The sequence below is a fragment of the Cololabis saira genome, chromosome 5 (genome assembly GCF_033807715.1).
Source record: "Cololabis saira isolate AMF1-May2022 chromosome 5, fColSai1.1, whole genome shotgun sequence".
Lineage (NCBI taxonomy): Eukaryota > Metazoa > Chordata > Actinopteri > Beloniformes > Belonidae > Cololabis > Cololabis saira.
Genome location: NC_084591.1, coordinates 1,012,321 through 1,031,657, shown reverse-complemented (window position 1 = coordinate 1,031,657; position 19,337 = coordinate 1,012,321). Strand labels below are relative to the sequence as shown.

General features: G+C 45.0%; 1 protein-coding gene across 1 annotated transcript; it reads left to right on the top strand.

Annotated features, from left to right (window-relative positions):
• Positions 1-4,384: 4,384 nt before the first annotated feature.
• LOC133443639 (creatine kinase U-type, mitochondrial-like) lies at positions 4,385-17,494 on the top strand. The gene is made up of 9 exons (XM_061720723.1): positions 4,385-4,821; positions 9,015-9,213; positions 9,580-9,675; positions 10,940-11,161; positions 11,630-11,715; positions 11,829-11,952; positions 12,966-13,100; positions 13,190-13,315; positions 17,009-17,494. Exons 1-9 carry the CDS (start codon positions 4,667-4,669, stop codon positions 17,120-17,122), a joined length of 1,257 nt encoding a protein of 418 aa, XP_061576707.1. The 5' UTR covers positions 4,385-4,666; the 3' UTR covers positions 17,123-17,494.
• The last annotated feature ends 1,843 nt before the right edge of the window (positions 17,495-19,337 follow it).

Here is a 19,337-nt window from a genome sequence, read left to right as displayed (position 1 = left end):
CCGTAGCTCGTAGTAGTGCTGGGCGGTATGACCAAAAATTTATATCACGGTATTTTTCAAAATTATATCTGTATCACGGTATTTTTTTTTTTTCATGCACAACTGGGTGTTAACCTCATTTTCTAATGATTTGGAAAGGAATTGCTGCAGTAAATTGGCTTAGAATTGCCTATTTTAACAATACTGAACATGGTTCTTCACAGTTTTTCATTTATTTTGCCAATTTTTTCACCATTGCATAAATCAAATAAATTTTATTTAGGCTTTTCAAAGAAAAAAATCTTTTACAAAATTACAAGGTAGAAAATATTTATTGAACATAAAAAACTGAACATGTTTTAATTTCCAGCATTATGTTGTTTTGGTTCCACCTCCTGGTGAATGTTGGTAAAATTCTTATGTGGTTACTTTTTGGTTGGCCAACGATTTATGTTTGTGGTGCAACCGGTACGGGAGCGGCCAGTCTATTTCCTTATATCACAATATCACACGTTTTTTTTCCCCACTTATTCCACCGAACACTGAAAGTGTTTTTTTGCCATTTTCGGCCGAACAATTCCGGTTACCGAACAATCGGTGCATCACTGCTGCTAAACAGTCCCCTCACAAACAGTGTCCAGGGGCGCTACGTTCCGCCGCGCCGCGTTCCCAACGTTGTGTAGCTACTTTACATACTCACCGGTATTACGGTGTATGAAACATTCATATCATAAGAAAAATAAACACCGGTATTCGGTATGAACCGGTATGAACCGGTATACCGCCCAGCACTAGCTCGTAGCCAAAAAACGAAAACATCGTGAGAGACACAGAACCCGTCAGATTCTGACAATCTTAATTTTATTCAGATATCCCTTAAAATGAGTGAGTAAGGTCAGGGCGAAGACAGAGTGAGATTCTTTTGAAGAAAATGTTTGATTACATTACAGTAAATGGGGACTGGGACAGCTATTGGCGCCGCTCTAGACCCCCTGTTTTTTTGAGATTCATAGTTTTATTATCATTTTTCCACCAAGACAAACAGCCAGGATCAACATCACACTAACAGAAAGAGCAACCCCTTAGGAAATGACATCAGCTCAATTCTAAATCCAATGAAAGATAGAATGAAGAAGGATTATAATTTAGTTAGGAATATGTGAAAACAAACAATAAAAATAAAAGTAAAAGATAAAAAAAAAAGATAAAGTAAATAAAATTGAGATGGTTAACATTTATGGCAATGGTACATAAGGTTGAAGGGTTATGTATGAATTGGACTTCTGTCTAATCTCTCGATATAGGTTATCCACTTATTCCATTTTGACATATACAGGTCTACATTGTTCATAAGTCTGAACGTCAGCTTTTCCAAAGCTGCCAAGTGACTCTAGCCCCCCCCACCCCCGTTTAAATTTTGTGCATTACCCGCCTGTCAAAGTCACATTTTATGAATCCCAACACCTATGTCTACATTCTGACCAAAAATTATTGGTCTCCTTTTTACGGTTTGGCCGTGAGCTCGAGTTGCAAATAAAAATTCAGGTTATTTTTTTACTGTTTCTCACACTCTACCAACCGACACCCGTAGATTTGACAAAACAGTGATTTCCAGTCCTCGCTTGAGTGCTCATATTTTGAAAAGTTCTTAGGAAAAAGATGGTGTTTTGGAGAGAAGAGAAGTTTTCCTCCGTTTTGAAGTTTTGAAGTTCACATTTCTACGTGCAAGTATGAGAGAGCTAGGTTACTCAGGAAAAAGGTGAATTTTGTCTTTTTTTTTTTTTTTTTTTACCTACTCCCATCTACTTTGAACGGGTTTTTTTGGGAATAACTTTGGGAAAAATGGGAATTTCAACACCAAAAGTCATAGCACACTATTCCCGATCGAGACGCACGTTTTGATATATGATGCGCCTCGGTCATCTGAAATCTGTCCGGAAAATGAAAAAAAAATAAAAAACACGCAGGATAACAATAGATGCCCCGTGGCACTAAATATGGACCAATCAGCTACTAGTATCACTTCCTGTTTGACTTTTCATCGTAATGTTTTTTCTGTCTCCTGACCGCGTTTTCTGTTGAACGGACGATCCTGCTAGGAGTTTGTTAAAGTACCACACGTGGAAATGAAATTGCACCAAAATGACACAATTAATTCAAAATGGCCGACTTCCTGTTGGGTTTGGGCCATGACTTCCTGTTGGGTTTGGGCCATGACTTCCTGTTGGGTTTGGGCCATGACTTCCTGTTGGGTTTGGGCCATGACTTCCTGTTGGGTTTGGGCCATGACTTCCTGTTGGGTTTGGGCCATGACTTCCTGTTGGGTTTGGGCCATGACTTCCTGTTGGGTTTGGGCCATGACTTCCTGTTGGGTTTGGGCCATGACTTCCTGTTGGGTTTGGGCCATGACTTCCTGTTGGGTTTGGGCCATGACTTCCTGTTGGGTTTGGGCCATGGCTCCAAGAGACTTTTCTTTAAGTTACGACATGATACAGATGTGTACCGATTTTCGTGCATGTACGTCAAACCGTATTGTGGGGCTTGAGGAACAAAGTTTTCTAGGGGGCGCTGTTGAGCCGTTAGGCCACGCCCATTAATGCAAACCATTAAATATCACATTTATCACCAGGACTGGATTGGTGCAGAATTTGGTGACTTTTGGGGTACGTTTAGGGGGGAAAAGGCCCTCATTTCGTCAGGAAAAATAAAAATAAAAACAACAAAAAAAACATCTCCTACAGACACAATAAAGCCTTCGCACTGTCAGTGCTAGGGCCCTAATGCAGAACTGAAGAACTGGCCCTAGAGGTTGTAGAAGTGCAGAAACCAGAGAGAACCCCCCCCCCCGTCCCGTCAGCTGAGCAGGATCTTTCCTTCTTTACGTTTCTTTATCTTAATCCATCAGAACTGGAACTTGAACCTGCTGCACTTCCTGTGATGACATCATCATCCACACGTGAACTTTGACCTCACTAATCCTCCCCTTCATCATCTTCATCATCATCACAACGACGCGCTTTAACAACAGAAACATTAAAGAGTTTATTATCTTTACCTTTAACAAAACTTTATCATTTATAAAAGTTCCCAGGGTTCCAACTGTTGGATCAGGAGGTTCCAGAGAAGTTGAAACCAAACTAATTTGACCATAAATGGATGAATAAACCAGTTATAAATGTTTTAAATACAGCTGAATAAACTGCCAAACTGAATAAATGAGGTGGAAGTCGATGCAGGTGATGTTTCCATGACGATGCAGGAGACGGAGCTGCAACTAAACACAGAAACACACCTTTAAGATAAGATAAGATATGAAATCCTTTAATAGTCCCACAGAGGGGACATTTGCAGTTTACAGCAGCAAAGGGGATAGTGCAAAAAACAAGAGGCATCAATAGAAATAGTAATAACACAGTAATAATAAAAACACTATAAACAGTATATACAATAATAAGAAGAAGAAGGAGAAGAAAAATAAATAATAAGAAATACTAGTATATAAAAAATAACATGTTATTTACATGATTGCACGTTGCAGTGAATGATATTGCACATTATTTTCCGGTATGTATATTTATTGTCAGGTTGTGATGTTTGTGGTCTACTGTGAGCAGTGCTGGTTGTGTAGTCTGCTTTACTGGTGAAATCAAGCTGTTAAAGAGGAATAAAAGTCATAAACGGTGATAAACTGTGGTCCAAAGGTCCGGGATCAATGACTGATCAGGATAAAAGTTTATTACCAAACTATTCTGGGATTTTCCTTCAAGAGTCTGGAGAAGTTTCAGATCTGATTCATCTGTTAAAGTTCATTTTATGTGGAAATGACCGGATTCACTTGGAGATTTGATTTGATTGAATGTGAAGTGGATTCGTTAGTGGAGTCCTGATCAATACAGTCCTGATCAATACAGTCCTGATCAATACAGGCCTGATCAATACAGTCCTGATCAATACAGGCCTGATCAATACAGTCCTGATCAATACAGGCCTGATCAATACAGTCCTGATCAATACAGGCCTGATCAATACAGTCCTGATCAATACAGGCCTGATCAATACATTCCTGATCAATACAGTCCTGATATATATGTATATTTATGTGTGTGTGTGTGTGTGTGTGTGTGTGTGTGTGTGTGTGTGTGTGTGTGTGTGTGTGTGTGTGTGTGTGTGTGTGTGTGTGTGTGTGTGTGTGTGTGTGTTAAATTAAAAAAGAAAGAAGTGTTTGTGCGCATGTCAGCCAGAGCAGTTTCTCCATAGACATTTATACATGTATATATGTCTATGAGTTTCTCCACAAGTCGCTTATGATTCTGTTATTATATAACTGGAATTTCAGATTCTCCTGCTTTTATTTTGACGGAGCGCTTCACTTCCGGCGAGCGCTGCGTTTCAACGTCCATCTTGACCACGCTTGTCAAAGATTCCAGCGGAGCCGCAGCATCACCTGCTCCTCTACCGTCCTCTACCGTCCTCTACCGTCCTCTACCGTCCTCTCCTCTGCGGTGCTCCGTCCTCTACCCGTCCTCTGTCCGCCCTCCACGGTCCATCCCCGGCTCCTCCACGGTCCATCCCCGGCTCCTCCACGGCTCTTCCCCGGCTCCTCCACGGCTCTTCCCCGGCTCCTCCACTGTCCATCCCCGGCTCTTCCCCGGTCCATCCCCGGCTCATCCCCGGCTCCAGGTCCAGGATGTCCAGCAGCTTCTCCAGACTGCTCTCCTCCCGGGGCGGCCGGGCGGGGGTCCTGTCGCTGCTGGGGGGGTCCGTGACGGCCGCGCTGCTGCTGCAGCACCGCGGGGCCGGCGCCAGCGCCGCCGGGCCGGTCCGCAGGCTCTACCCGGCCAGGTAGCGTCCTCCTCGGGCTGTCTCAGCCCGGCCCGGCCCGGGCCGGTCCTAGGTGCCCGGTCCTCGGTGCCCGGTCCGGGACACCCACATCTCGAGGCTTTAATTCACCCAGAAACGTCTTTTAAAAAAAAGAGGGAGAATTCTGTCGAATAAACGTCGAATCATCCGCAGGAATTTAATTAAAACCGCGGCCGTTACGGTGCAGATTTGGGGGTAAAAACCTCATTAGTCACTAATAACCGTTAATAACATTGTTATTATTATTTTAGTCACTAATAACCGTTAATCCAACATTGTTATTATTATTTGTCACTAATAACCGTTAATAACATTGTTATTATTATTTTAGTCACTAATAACCGTTAATCCAACATTGTTATTATTATTTTAGTCACTAATAACCGTTAATAACATTGTTATTATTATTTTAGTCACTAATAACCGTTAATACAACATTGTTACTATTATTTTAGTCACTAATAACCGTTAATCCAACATTATTATTATTTTAGTCACTAATAACCGTTAATCCAACATTATTATTATTTTAGTCACTAATAACCGTTAATCCAACATTATTATTATTATTTTAGTCACTAATAACCGTTAATAACATTGTTATTATTATTTTAGTCACTAATAACCGTTAATCCAACATTGTTATTATTATTTATTAATAACCGTTAATAACATTGTTATTATTATTTTAGTCACTAATAACCGTTAATCCAACATTATTATTATTATTTTAGTCACTAATAACCGTTAATAACATTGTTATTATTATTTTAGTCACTAATAACCGTTAATCCAACATTATTATTATTATTTTAGTCACTAATAACCGTTAATAACATTGTTATTATTATTTTAGTCACTAATAACCGTTAATCCAACATTATTATTATTATTTTAGTCACTAATAACCGTTAATAACATTGTTATTATTATTTTAGTCACTAATAACCGTTAATCCAACATTATTATTATTATTTTAGTCACTAATAACCGTTAATAACATTGTTATTATTATTTTAGTCACTAATAACCGTTAATCCAACATTGTTATTATTATTTATTAATAACCGTTAATAACATTGTTATTATTATTTTAGTCACTAATAACCGTTAATACATCATTATTATTATTCTAGTCACTAATAACTGTTAATCCAACATTGTTACTATTATTTTATTAATAACCGTTAATAACATTGTTATTATTATTTTATTAATAACCGTTAATCCAACATTGTTATTATTATTTTATTAATAACCGTTAATAACATTGTTATTATTATTTTAGTCACTAATAACCGTTAATACATCATTATTATTATTCTAGTCACTAATAACTGTTAATCCAACATTGTTATTATTATTTTATTAATAACCGTTAATAACATTGTTATTATTATTTTATTAATAACCGTAATCCAACATTGTTACTATTATTTTAGTCACTAATAACCGTTAATAACATTATTATTATTATTTTAGTCACTAATAACCGTTAATAACATTGTTATTATTATTTTAGTCACTAATAACCGTTAATCCAACATTGTTATTATTATTTTAGTCACTAATAACCGTTAATCCAACATTATTATTATTATTTTAGTCACTAATAACCGTTAATAACATTGTTACTATTATTTTAGTCACTAATAACCGTTAATAACATTATTATTAATTATTTTAGTCACTAATAACCGTTAATAACATTGTTATTATTATTATTTTAGTCACTAATAACCGTTAATCCAACATTGTTACTCATATTTAACGGTTCCTCACAGTTAGTTTTATTTGTAATATCTTTAACATTTACATTTCATGATTCAGCAACACGAAATCATTAATTAAATGTGTCATTAATTAATTAAATGCTGAAACAATAAATATATATTTTTACTTAAAATGAATTGTATTTTAATTAATGACATATTTCATTCTAATTTTAATTAATTAATGATATATTTCATTCCCATTTTAATTAATTAATGATGTATTTATTTATTTAATTTTGGCACAAAAAATCCTCCATAGTTAACGTCAGTTCTGTCCTTCAGGGAACCATCGATCAATCAATACTGATCAATGCTCAAATATCAATTCCTCCAGATCCGTTTGCTCTAAAATCGATTTTCAAACTAAAATATCGATACTTTTGATACTTCAGTCATTTGTGTGATTTATATCATTAATACGATGGAAACGGTTGCGGGGTTACGGGGGCTGGAAATCCTTGAAAGTGCTTGAATTTTAGTTAAAGTGCTTGAAATTATAACTGTGTCTTTCAGACTGTAGTTTGGTCGACCTGGTCGTTTATAAATGTGCTATATGAATAAAATTGACATTAACATAGTTTAGTTTTTAGAGAAAAGGAGAAATGAAACCAGTAAGATGAAACATAACTAGATGTTTACAGCTCCATACAATGTACAATATTGTGATGAAAAGCGGAAAAAATAATGATGAGTTTATCTATTCCTGTAGAGATTTGACCCCAGAGATAATAAGGTGCTTGAAGATTTAGAAAATGACCCTTGAAAGTTCTTGAATTTGACCTTGATAAACGTGTAGGAACCAGCTCCGTTGGACCCGGTACCAGTCTGGTTCCAGTCTGGTTCCCGGTACCAGTCTGGTTCCCGGTACCAGTCTGGTTCCAGTCTGGTTCCCGGTACCAGTCTGGTTCCCGGTACCAGTCTGGTACCAGTCTGGTTCCCGGTACCAGTCTGGTACCAGTCTGGTTCCCGGTACCAGTCTGGTTCCCGGTACCAGTCTGGTACCAGTCTGGTTCCCGGTACCAGTCTGGTTCCCGGTACCAGTCTGGTACCAGTCTGGTTCCCGGTACCAGTCTGGTTCCCGGTTAGGACTGATCTATCCAATATTTTAGTAATCCAGTATTCTACTGAAAATTCACTTGATTAATCGAGTACATTACGCACAATCGAGAACATTAATGTCATTAATTAGCGCTACGTTAACTTAATTTTCCCGTGTCTGGGTGACGTCCTCCCTCTGGGAGTAACAGGGTGTTGGTGGAGAAGCTGCAGCGTTGAGGACGTACTGTTGTGGTGCTAACGCTGGCTATGCTAACGCGGGCTATGCTAGCGCGGGCTATGCTAGCGCTGGCTATGCTAACGCTGGCTATGCTAACGCGGGCTATGCTAGCGCGGGCTATGCTAGCGCTGGCTATGCTAGCGCGGGCTATGCTAGCGCTGGCTATGCTAACGCTGGCTATGCTAGCTCTGTCTTACAGTGAAACAGCAACAGTGTTGCCTTGGTGTCCAGCTGGAAATGCTGACACACTTTTGACATTTTCTGCCTTTTCTTTTAGTTAAAACCAAACATATCCGCCGCCTCTTTCCTTTTCATTTACGTTCATTTACGTCAGCGCGTTGACGCATTAAACGTAGTCCGGGTGAAATACGATGCTTTGAGCTGCAAAAGTAAACCATTCCTCGAGGCAGAGAACATTCCTCCATCATTTTTTGTAATGGAATTACCGTATTGACCCGAATATAAGACGACCCTGAATGTAAGACGACCCTGATTGTAAGACGACCCTGAATGTAAGACGACCCCCTCTTTTTCAAGACTCAAATTTGAAAAAATACTTTTTTTTAACACCAAATTACATTTTTATACAGAAAATAATGACAGTACATCTGAAACAAATGATTATAACAATATATTTGAGAGAAAAAGCAAGTTATTTTGCCTCATTCAAATCATGATCTTGAAGTTTGCATCATAACTTCTTCCATCCACTTTTCTCCAGATTGTCGCTACGTTTCTCCATTTTCTGTTATCTCTTCTCTTATTTTCTTCTCTTTTCTTTCTTAACTCTATTTTTTATTTTTCTTCTTCGTGACAGGGGTTCACTTTGTCCTGGGGAGTTAAGTTCAGCATTCGCTTTAAAGATATCTGGCGCCATCTAGTGTTGTGAATGGGTATAACGTCTAGACCCCGAATGTAAGACGACCCACTTTTTCAGTCTGATTTCAATGCAGAAAACACCGTCTTATATTCAGGACAATACGGTACTTGAATTATTGGAGGAACCGTTTCAGCCCTTTTCCCGGTACCAGTCCCCCCCCCCCCCCCCCCCTCACTGACCCGTGTCCCCCCCCCTCCCTGACCCGTGTCCCCCCCCCCCCCCCCCCGACCCGTGTCCCCCCCAGCGCCGAGTACCCGGACCTGCGGCTCCACAACAACTGCATGGCCAGCCACCTGACGCCCGCCATCTACTCCCAGCTGTGTGACGCGGCCACGCCCAACGGCTTCACCCTGGACCAGGCCATCCAGACGGGCGTGGACAACCCGGGCCACCCCTTCATCAAGACGGTGGGGGTGGTGGCGGGGGACGAGGAGACCTATCAGGTAGGGGGGGGGACAACCCGGGTCGACATCAGGGAGGAACCATGTAGAGAACACTAGAAAAGTTCTGTCGGACCCCTGGTACCACTGGTTCCTGCTGGTTCCTGCTGGTACTTGCTGGTTCCTGTTGGTTCCTGCTGGTTTCTGCTGGTTCTGCTGGTTTCTGCTGGTTCTGCTGGTTCCTGTTGGTTCTGCTGGTTCTGCTGGTTCTGCTGGTTTCTGCTGGTTTCTGCTGGTTCTGCTGGTTCCTGTTGGTTCTGCTGGTTCCTGCTGGTTCTGCTGGTTCCTGCTGGTTCTGCTGGTTCCTGCTGGTTCCTGTTGGTTCTGCTGGTTCTGCTGGTTCCGTCTCACGTCTCTCCGCCTCTGCAGGTCTTCGCGGCTCTTCTGGACCCGGTGATCAAAGAGAGACACAACGGTTACGACCCGAACACCATGAAGCACCCGACCGACCTGGACTCCAGCAAGGTACCGGATCCTGCACACTGTTAGCTTTAGGTACCGGATCCTGCACACCGTTAGCTTTAGGTACCGGATCCTGCACACTGTTAGCTTTAGGTACCGGGTCCTGCACACTGTTAGCTTTAGGTACCGGGTCCTGCACACCGTTAGCTTTAGGTACCGGATCCTGCACACTGTTAGCTTTAGGTACCGGATCCTGCACACTGTTAGCTTTAGGTACCGGATCCTGCACACTGTTAGCTTTAGGTACCGGATCCTGCACACTGTTAGGTTTACATCAACATCAAACCCAGCTCTTAACAAAGAAGGAGGAACAATTCCCAACATGTCAGCACGACTCATTAGTGGAAAAGTTTCCTCCATCTCTCGGACTCCTCTCCAGCTCGTTGTAGCCAGTCAGTTTGGGCTAGTCATCTTCTACAGGCCCGTGGCTGGTGAGTAGGCGTCAGATGAGTTCTTCAGCGGACAAATGTTTTGATACCGTCCAACTTCCGGCCTACTCAGGGTCTGGAAAGTTTTGTACTAGCTTTCACTGTGACTGGTGAACCCACGTAGATCGTTCAGCAGCCTTTACTGCTGTCGGTGTCCTGATCTGGACAGCAAAGGGGCCGTCCTAACGGGGGGATGAGCAACGTGGCTCTCTAATGGATGCTCTCGACGAATGCTTCGGTGGTTCCTCCTCTGCATCAGCTTTTTATTTAGAATGGGAAACAGGAAATGACATATAAGGTAGACAACAGTGGACTATCGGGGTTAAAAGGTCACATTGTGTGTGGGAGTAAACAGACATTTAGAACTGATCAGGAGCTTAAAGTTTTTAAAAGAACACAAAAGGTCAATGGGTCACATGGGTCAAATGCCTTCCGGACAAAACGGGAAGTCTGAACAGATGCGTCCAGCTAACCTTTTGTTAACCTTAAGGACAATGGGACAGCTGTCCCCGGGACAGTCCAAACCCTTGTCTGTATCAGGAAGTAGCTTCCTGACATCTGTTAACAAAGCATGTGACAGTTTCATAAGGACAAACTAGTTCAAAAGTTTGATTAACCTCACACTTTGTTCCTCCAGTTCTGCAGCGCAGCTTTAGCCCCGCCAACTGCAGGCGGCGGTTAGCGGCGGCTAGCGGCGCAATGCGACCCGAGCCACCACAAGAGATTTTGGACGCTTTCAGTGTGAATCCAGCAGGAGACCCGGTACCCGGGTCCGGTACCCGGGTCCGGTACCCGGGTCCAGACCCGTCTCAAAGCCGTCCTCTCTCTCTCTGTTGCAGCTCGTGGGCGGCCGCTTGGACGAGCGCTACGTGCTGTCCTCCAGGGTCCGGACGGGCCGCAGCATCCGGGGGCTCAGCCTGCCCCCCGCCTGCACCCGGGCGGAGAGGAGGGAGGTGGAGCGGGTGGTGGTGGCGGCGCTGGACGGCCTGCAGGGGGAGCTGGCGGGCCGGTACTTCAGCCTGACCCAGATGACGGACCGGGAGCAGCAGCAGCTCATCGACGTGAGTCCTGGGGGGGGGGGGGCAGCCATGGGAGGGTCTTATATAAATGTATTACCGTATTGGCCCGAATTTGGGTTTGGAACGCTTCATCTGACATTATTACTAGAAAACTTAAAACTTATACAATTTTTTTTCATAAATCCAGCCTCATGCTCCTTTAAGTTCAGCATTCACTTTAAAGATATCTGGCGCCATCTAGTGGTGTAAATGGGTATAACGTCTAGACCCCGAATGTAAGACGACCCACTTTTTCAGTCTTATTTCAGTGCAAAAAACACCGTCTTATATTCAGGCCAATACGATATGTGTGTGTGTGTGTGTGTGTGTGTGTGTGTGTGTGTGTGTGTGTGTGTGTGTGTGTGTGTGTGTGTGTGTGTGTGTATTAACGTATATGTGTATGTATGTGTGTGTGTGTATATTAATGTACATGTGTGTGTGTGTGTATTAATGTACGTGTGTGTGTGACAGGACCACTTCCTGTTCGACAAGCCCGTCTCCCCCCTCCTCACCTGTGCAGGGATGGCCCGTGATTGGCCCGACGCCCGCGGGATCTGGTGAGTGACTGGACCGGGGTCGGAGGTCAGGGGGCGGGGTCTTGTTTCTGTGGGGGGTTCAGGTTCTGTGGGGGTTCTGGAGACGGCCCGTCTGACTAGCTTGTGTTCTGAAGGCACAACAACGAGAAGACGTTCCTGATCTGGGTGAACGAGGAGGATCACACCCGGGTCATCTCCATGGAGAAGGGAGGGAACATGCAGCGGGTGTTTGAGCGCTTCTGCACCGGCCTGAAGGAGGTGAGCTCTCCGGGGGGTCGTAGTCACTCAGGGGGGGTCGTAGTCACTCAGGGGGGGTCGTCACTCAGGGGGGGTCGTAGTCACTCAGGGGGGGTCGTCACTCCGGGGGGGTCGTCACTCAGGGGGGGTCGTCACTCCGGGGGGGTCGTCACTCAGGGGGGGGTCGTCACTCAGGGGGGGTCACTCAGGGGGGGTCGTCACTCAGGGGGGGTCGTCACTCAGGGGGGGGTCGTCACTCGGGGGGGGGGTCACTCAGGGGGGGGTCGTCACTCAGGGGGGGGTCGTCACTCGGGGAGGGTCGTCACTCAGGGGGGGTCTGAGTGAGGTGGGCTGATTTACCCAGCATGCCATGCGTTTTTCGTGCGTTTTTGCGTGCGTGCGTTTTGCGTGCGAGCGTGCGTTTTTGCGTGCGTTTTTTCGTGCGTTCGTTCTTTTCATGCGACATTTCGACTTTTTTCTCAAAATTTCAACTTTTTCATCAAAATTTTACTTTTTATCAACGTTACCTGTTGTCGGAGCTGAGCGACACTAGTGTAACGACACTAGCGTAGCGACACTAGTGTAACGACACTAGCGTAGCGACACCAGTGTAACGACACTAGCGTAGCGACACCAGTGTAACGACACTAGCGTAGCGACACTAGCGTAGCGACACTAGCGTAGCGACACTAGCGTAGCGGGTGAATAAAGGCTGATTCATGGTTCCGCGTAAAATCTACGGCGTAGGGTACGCGGCGACCTGCACCATTCGGTGCGTGTCGAGTTTCAGCTGTCAATCAAAAGAACGTGGGGGCCAATAACGCGTTCAGTGTTTCAGGACAGAGCGCGTCCGATTCCACGCAGTGCGACGCGACAGTCGGACGCTCTCGTGCAGTTAGGACAGGCTGTCAGTGAGGCGGGCTGATTTACCCAGCATGCCGTGCTGTCTTAGTGAAGCGGGCTGATTTACCCAGCATGCCGTGCTGTCTTAGTGAAGCGGGCTGATTTACCCAGCATGCCGTGCTGCCCCCCAGGTGGAGCGGCTGATCCAGGAGCGCGGCTGGGAGTTCATGTGGAACGAGCGGCTAGGCTACATCCTCACCTGCCCCTCCAACCTGGGCACGGGGCTGCGGGCCGGCGTGCACGTCAAGCTGCCGCGGCTCAGCAAGGTGAGACCCGCCGCCGCCGGGCTTACTGAGGGTGCCTTTAATCCGGGCCCAGCCCCCAGCTAACAGCTAACCCCCCTCCCCCCCTGCAGGACCAGCGCTTCAGCCGCATCCTGGAGAACCTGCGGCTGCAGAAGCGCGGCACCGGCGGCGTGGACACGGCGGCCGTGGGCGGCGTGTTCGACATCTCCAACCTGGACCGCCTGGGGCATTCCGAGGTGAGTGGGGGGGGCGTCTTTCTTCTAGGGCTTTTAATTGCATTACAGAAAATAAAGAACTTTGTCACAATATTCTAATTTTCTGGGACAGTCCTGTAGATATTTTATTCAACTTTGCCGCTGTTCATACAAAAAATTAATAAAATGTCCTATTTAAAACCAAGGACAGGCAGTGATCAGTCAGACATAAATCCATGAATAAATAAACATCTGTCCATTATTTTTCATTTTTTAAGAACAGGCAAATGTGTTATATAAAAAATAAAATAAAACGTCTCATATTTTTTCTCCATCAAGTGGGTAAATGGGTTCTGGATGGCAGGACGTGCTCTGGGTTGAACTGGTGTATCATTTGTTGAAACCCGTCACCCAGACCCGACGTGCTTTCTCTTCAAATGCTCGTGCATTACCAACGTGCTCCCGTGATCAGCAAGGTCGGCTTTGCAAACCTTGCAAGTATCTTTTTATTTACCGTATCGAGGCTAAAAGGCTCCAAAACTTTAGAAGTTTTGTTACATGTAGCGGCTCTACAGGACGAGACGCCGTCATTATGGTTTACCCGCTACCGCTCGGCAGAGACGCTAGCGCGCATGCACGACTGGCGACAATTGTCGACAATGGAATTCATTGTTGACAGTTTTGATTATCGATTTTTGTCGACAACGTCGACGAATCGTTGCAGCCCTACTTTCTTCACCGCTGATCAACCCTGGATAGTCTGAGATGTCACCGGTGAAGCAACGTTTAGTGATTTCTGAATGATCCTCCCTCCCCTCCCCTGAAAACATCCATCCTAGGATGCACTGGGACAATCATCAGTGATGTGCCTGAGATCATCGGGGGTTTCGGGTCTTTCAACCATCACCCCCTCCTTCAGGTGACCCAGCCGGGGTTGATCAAGCCCCGGCTTGTGTCCCAGTAGCGTTGGCCCACAGATCGCTCCTCCTGATCCACAGCCATCTCTCTCTCTGCTGCCTCCATGCTGGACTTGATGGCTTTCCTTTTTGCAGCCCCCGTAATGCCAAGTAGCGTGAACACCTTGCACAGCGAGCGGCCAGCAAACCCTCTACAGCGACTTCAACGGGCTCACAGCCTTCCAGCCTCTTCTTTGGCATTCGACCAGCTCCTGGTACTTCCACCGCTGCCGCTCGTTCTCCTCCTCTACGCGGTCCTCCCAGGGAACCATCAGTTCTATCTCCTCCTCTGGTCCTCCCAGGGAACCATCAGTTCCATCTCCTCCTCTGGTCCTCCCAGGGAACCATCAGTTCTATCTCCTCCTCTGGTCCTCCCAGGGAACCATCAGTTCTATCTCCTCCTCTGGTCCTCCCAGGGAACCATCAGTTCTATCTCCTCCTCTGGTCCTCCCAGGGAACCGTCTGAATGTTAATTAAGCAACACATCACTTCAGGCCGTGGTTTAATGTTTTGGGAGAAATCTCTGGTTCTAGAGGGGTCGGCTGTGCAAAAATGAATCAGACACACACTCGCTTTTGCTATAATGAATACATTTATTAGCAAACAAGCAGTGCAAACAAAAGACTCACACACAACTGCCCTTTGCTAGGATACCTCTGTGTCAAGTTATGCCCCGCAAATGACAGAGCAACAGACAATTACACAAGGGGCTTGGCCTGAACTCTTACCTTAACACAGAGGACTGGGAGAGCCGGACAGTCCAAGCAGAGCAGCCATCAACCCCGGCTGGGCGTCGTGCACTAGACCCACAGCAGACTCTCACTGGACTTCCGGCTACCCCCCGTCTTTATACCTTTCTCGCGGAGGGGGTTGCCCCTTCAACCCCCGCCTGCCAGTTGTCACGCTACGGCCTGGCCCACACGGTACTGAGCTTCCCGTGTGAACAAGCGCCTCTCTCACGGTTACAATAAACAGCAGGTGCAGAGCTGATATGACTGAGAATGACAGACATTTCAGGACACAAAACTTATTTTTTCTTCCTTCATATAAGCTCATTATATCACAGCTGAGGGGCGGGGGTGGATGTGTGTGTGTGTGTGTGTATTAATGTGTGTATTAATGTGTGTATTAATGTGTGTATTAATGTGTATTAATGTGTGTATTAATGTGTGTATTAATGTGTGTGTGTGTGTGTATTAATGTGTGTGTGTGTGTGTGTGTATTAATGTGTGTGTGTGTGTGTGTGTGTGTGTGTGTGTGTGTGTGTGTGTGTGTGTATTAATGTGTGTGTGTGTGTGTGTGTATTAATGTGTGTGTGTGTGTGTGTGTGTGTGTGTGTGTGTGTGTGTGTGTGTGTATTAATGTGTTATTAATGTGTGTATTAATGTGTGTGTGTGTGTGTGTGTGTGTATTAATGTGTGTGTGTGTGTGTGTGTGTGTGTGTGTGTGTATTAATGTGTGTGTGTGTGTGTGTGTGTATTAATGTGTGTGTGTGTGTGTGTGTGTGTGTGTGTGTGTGTGTGTGTGTATTAATGTGTTATTAATGTGTGTATTAATGTGTGTGTGTGTGTGTGTGTGTGTGTGTGTGTGTGTGTGTGTATTAATGTGTGTGTGTGTGTGTGTGTGTGTGTGTGTGTATTAATGTGTGTGTGTGTATTAATGTGTGTGTGTGTGTATTAATGTGTGTGTGTGTGTGTGTGTGTGTGTGTGTGTGTGTGTGTGTGTGTGTGTGTATTAATGTGTGTGTGTGTGTGTGTCTGTGTGTGTGTATTAATGTGTGTGTGTGTGTGTATTAATGTGTGTGTGTGTGTATTAATGTGTGTGTGTGTGTATTAATGTGTGTGTGTGTGTGTGTGTCTGTGTGTGTGTATTAATGTGTGTGTGTGTGTGTATTAATGTGTGTGTGTGTATTAATGTGTGTGTGTGTGTATTAATGTGTGTGTGTGTGTGTGTGTGTGTGTGTGTGTGTGTGTGTATTAATGTGTGTGTGTGTGTGTGTATTAATGTGTGTGTGTGTGTGTATTAATGTGTGTGTGTGTGTGTGTGTGTGTGTGTGTATTAATGTGTGTGTGTGTGTGTGTGTGTGTGTGTATTAATGTGTGTGTGTGTGTGTGTGTGTGTGTGTGTGTGTGTGTATTAATGTGTGTGTGTGTGTGTGTGTGTGTGTGTGTATTAATGTGTGTGTGTGTGTGTGTGTGTGTGTGTGTGTATTAATGTGTGTGTGTGTGTGTGTGTGTGTGTGTGTGTATTAATGTGTGTGTGTGTGTGTGTGTGTGTGTGTGTATTAATGTGTGTGTGTGTATTAATGTGTGTGTGTGTGTGTGTGTGTGTGTGTGTATTAATGTGTGTGTGTGTGTGTATTAATGTGTGTGTGTGTGTGTATTAATGTGTTATTAATGTGTGTGTGTGTGTGTGTGTGTATTAATGTGTGTGTGTGTGTGTGTGTGTGTATTAATGTGTGTGTGTGTGTGTGTATTAATGTGTGTGTGTGTGTATTAATGTGTGTGTGTGTGTGTGTATTAACGTGTTATTAATGTGTGTGTGTGTGTGTGTGTATTAATGTATTATTAAAGGTCCAGCTGGTGCAGACGGTGGTGTGTGTGTGTATTAATGTGTTATTAATGTGTGTATTATCAGGTCCAGCTGGTGCAGACCGTGGTGTGTGTGTATTAATGTGTGTATTAATGTGTATTAATGGTTTTAGGTCCAGCTGGTGCAGACCGTGGTGTGTGTGTGTGTGTGTATTAATGTGTGTATTAATGTGTATTAATGGTTTTAGGTCCAGCTGGTGCAGACGGTGGTCGACGGCGTCAACTACCTGGTTGAATGTGAGAAGAGGCTGGAGAAAGGCCAGGACATCAAGGTGCCCCCTCCCCCCAAGCAGTTCAAGTAGACCCCCCCACTGTCCCACGATGACCCCACGATGACCCCCACTGTCCCCCGATGACCCCACGATGACCCCACGATGACCCCCCCACGATGACCCCCCGATGACCCCACTGACCCACGATGACCCACGATGACCCCACGATGACCCCCCTGACCCCACTGACCCCTCACTGCCCCCCCCACCTACACAGATAGATAGTTCCAATATCTGTGTCGTTTCTCCCTCTACTGCCCCCCCCCCCAATATAATAGGTTATTAATCTGATGTTTATAATCTCTAACTGTAATTTAACTGAGCCAGTCCTGCATGCCCCCCCCCACCACTAACCCCCCCACGGCCGGTTCCGGCTCGTTCCAGCTCGTTCAGCAATAACAACTACCTGAATGTTTCTTTAATAAAGAGTTGTCTGTTTTACTTCCTGTCGTATTTTTACTTCCTGTCGTATTTTTACTTCCTGGGTCGTGTTGGATGATGGATTCAATTCAATTTTATTTATATAGCGTCTAATACAACAGATGTCTCTAGACGCCGGAGATGGAAGGCAGCTCCTGAGGCTCCGGCCTGCAAACATGCACAAAAGAGAAAAAAGGGGCCGGCACAAGAAACTACAGGAACGATGGACAAAAATAAGATAAGATAAGATAAGATAAGATAAACCTTTTATAGTCCCACAGAGGGGAAATTTGCAGTTTACAGCAGCAAAGGGGATAGTGCAAAAACAAGAGGCAACAATAGAAAAGTAATAACACAATAATAATAATAACACACTATAATCACTATAAACAGTAAACTGGTATACAATAATAATAATAAGAAAGATAAATAAATAAATAAAATGATAGCTATGAGATATTTATAATACCGTATTTTCGCGACCATAAGGCGCAACTTTTTTTTTTTTTTTTTTTTTTAAATGTGCCGGGCGCCTTAAGAAACGGTGCGCCGTGTCTATTACCTGAATTACGGTAATGTCAGGTCGGCCACCATGAGAAGGTAAAAAGAGAAGGGGGCGGGTGAAGCTGAATGAGACCATCCACTGAGCTGTTTAATGCGAAACAGATGATGAAGACTTTTAAGGATTTGCTTGATGTGTAAAGTGAAATAAAATACAATCAAACTAAGTTTTGCTCCGCTCTATTTAAATAAGCACACTTGTGTGTGTGTTCTGCAGCGCCGGCCGGTCGGAACCGTCCACATTCCCCGGTTAAAGCAGCGGCTGCAGCAGCGCGGTGATGGTCGCTGCTGCAGCCGACTTCCTGGTTCCCCAAGCGGGTCCGATGACCTGGTTCCCGGCCGCTTTAAGAGCAGAGATTTCTGGGGTCTGTCTCAGGTCAGATCAGCTTCACTTTCCGAGATTTGCAGCCAAATCTGTCGGTTACAAACCCGGTACCGGATCCCGACATGCGCGGGTGTGTATTCGCGGCGCGACACACAGATTCTCATGTAGGCTATGTGGTGCTGGACTGGCGCAGCTGATGGACAGAAACTTATGGTGATTTTTAAAAGAAAAACTTTGCATAAGAGGTTTCCAGCCGGAGTCATTATAAGGGTGAATGAAAAGAGGGGGCTGGATGAAAGGATGATGATCAAGAAGCCGAGACAGGTCTGGAAATTCGGACTCGCGCAGCTGAATTAACGGAGCTCCTGTCGGATACAAACCCCGGTACCGGCTCCCCGACAGCGCGTGTGTGTGAGCGGGTCCAGCGCGAGGGTCCCGGGACGCGGGACCCGGGACCGCTGCGGGACCAGCGCGGGGGGGGGGGGGGCGGACCGGGACCGGGACCAGGACCGGGACCGGGACCCGGGACCCGGTCCAGCGCGAGGGAGCAAACGGGGAGCGGGACCCGGGACCGCCGCGGTCGGGATTTTTAAAAGAAAAGCTTTCCCTAAAGAGACTTTTCCAGCCAGAGTGAAATGAAAAGGGCTGGATGGATGAGGAGATGATCAGTGGCTGAGACAGGTTTATGTGCAGCAACCCGGTGGTTTTTTTAAATTCTTTAATGCAGAAACAGAATATGAACCTTTGAAGGGTTTGATTGATGTGAAAAGTGAAATAAAATATCAAACTAAGTTTTGCTTCTGCTGTATTTTTAGCGCGTGTGTGTTTTGCAACGCGTGTGTGCAGCTCCGTCTCCGTAGACGGCGCCTTTTGGGTCGGTGCGCCATATGTGTGTTTTAAAACCAAAAATGACACACAAAACTGAGGGTGCGCCTTTCC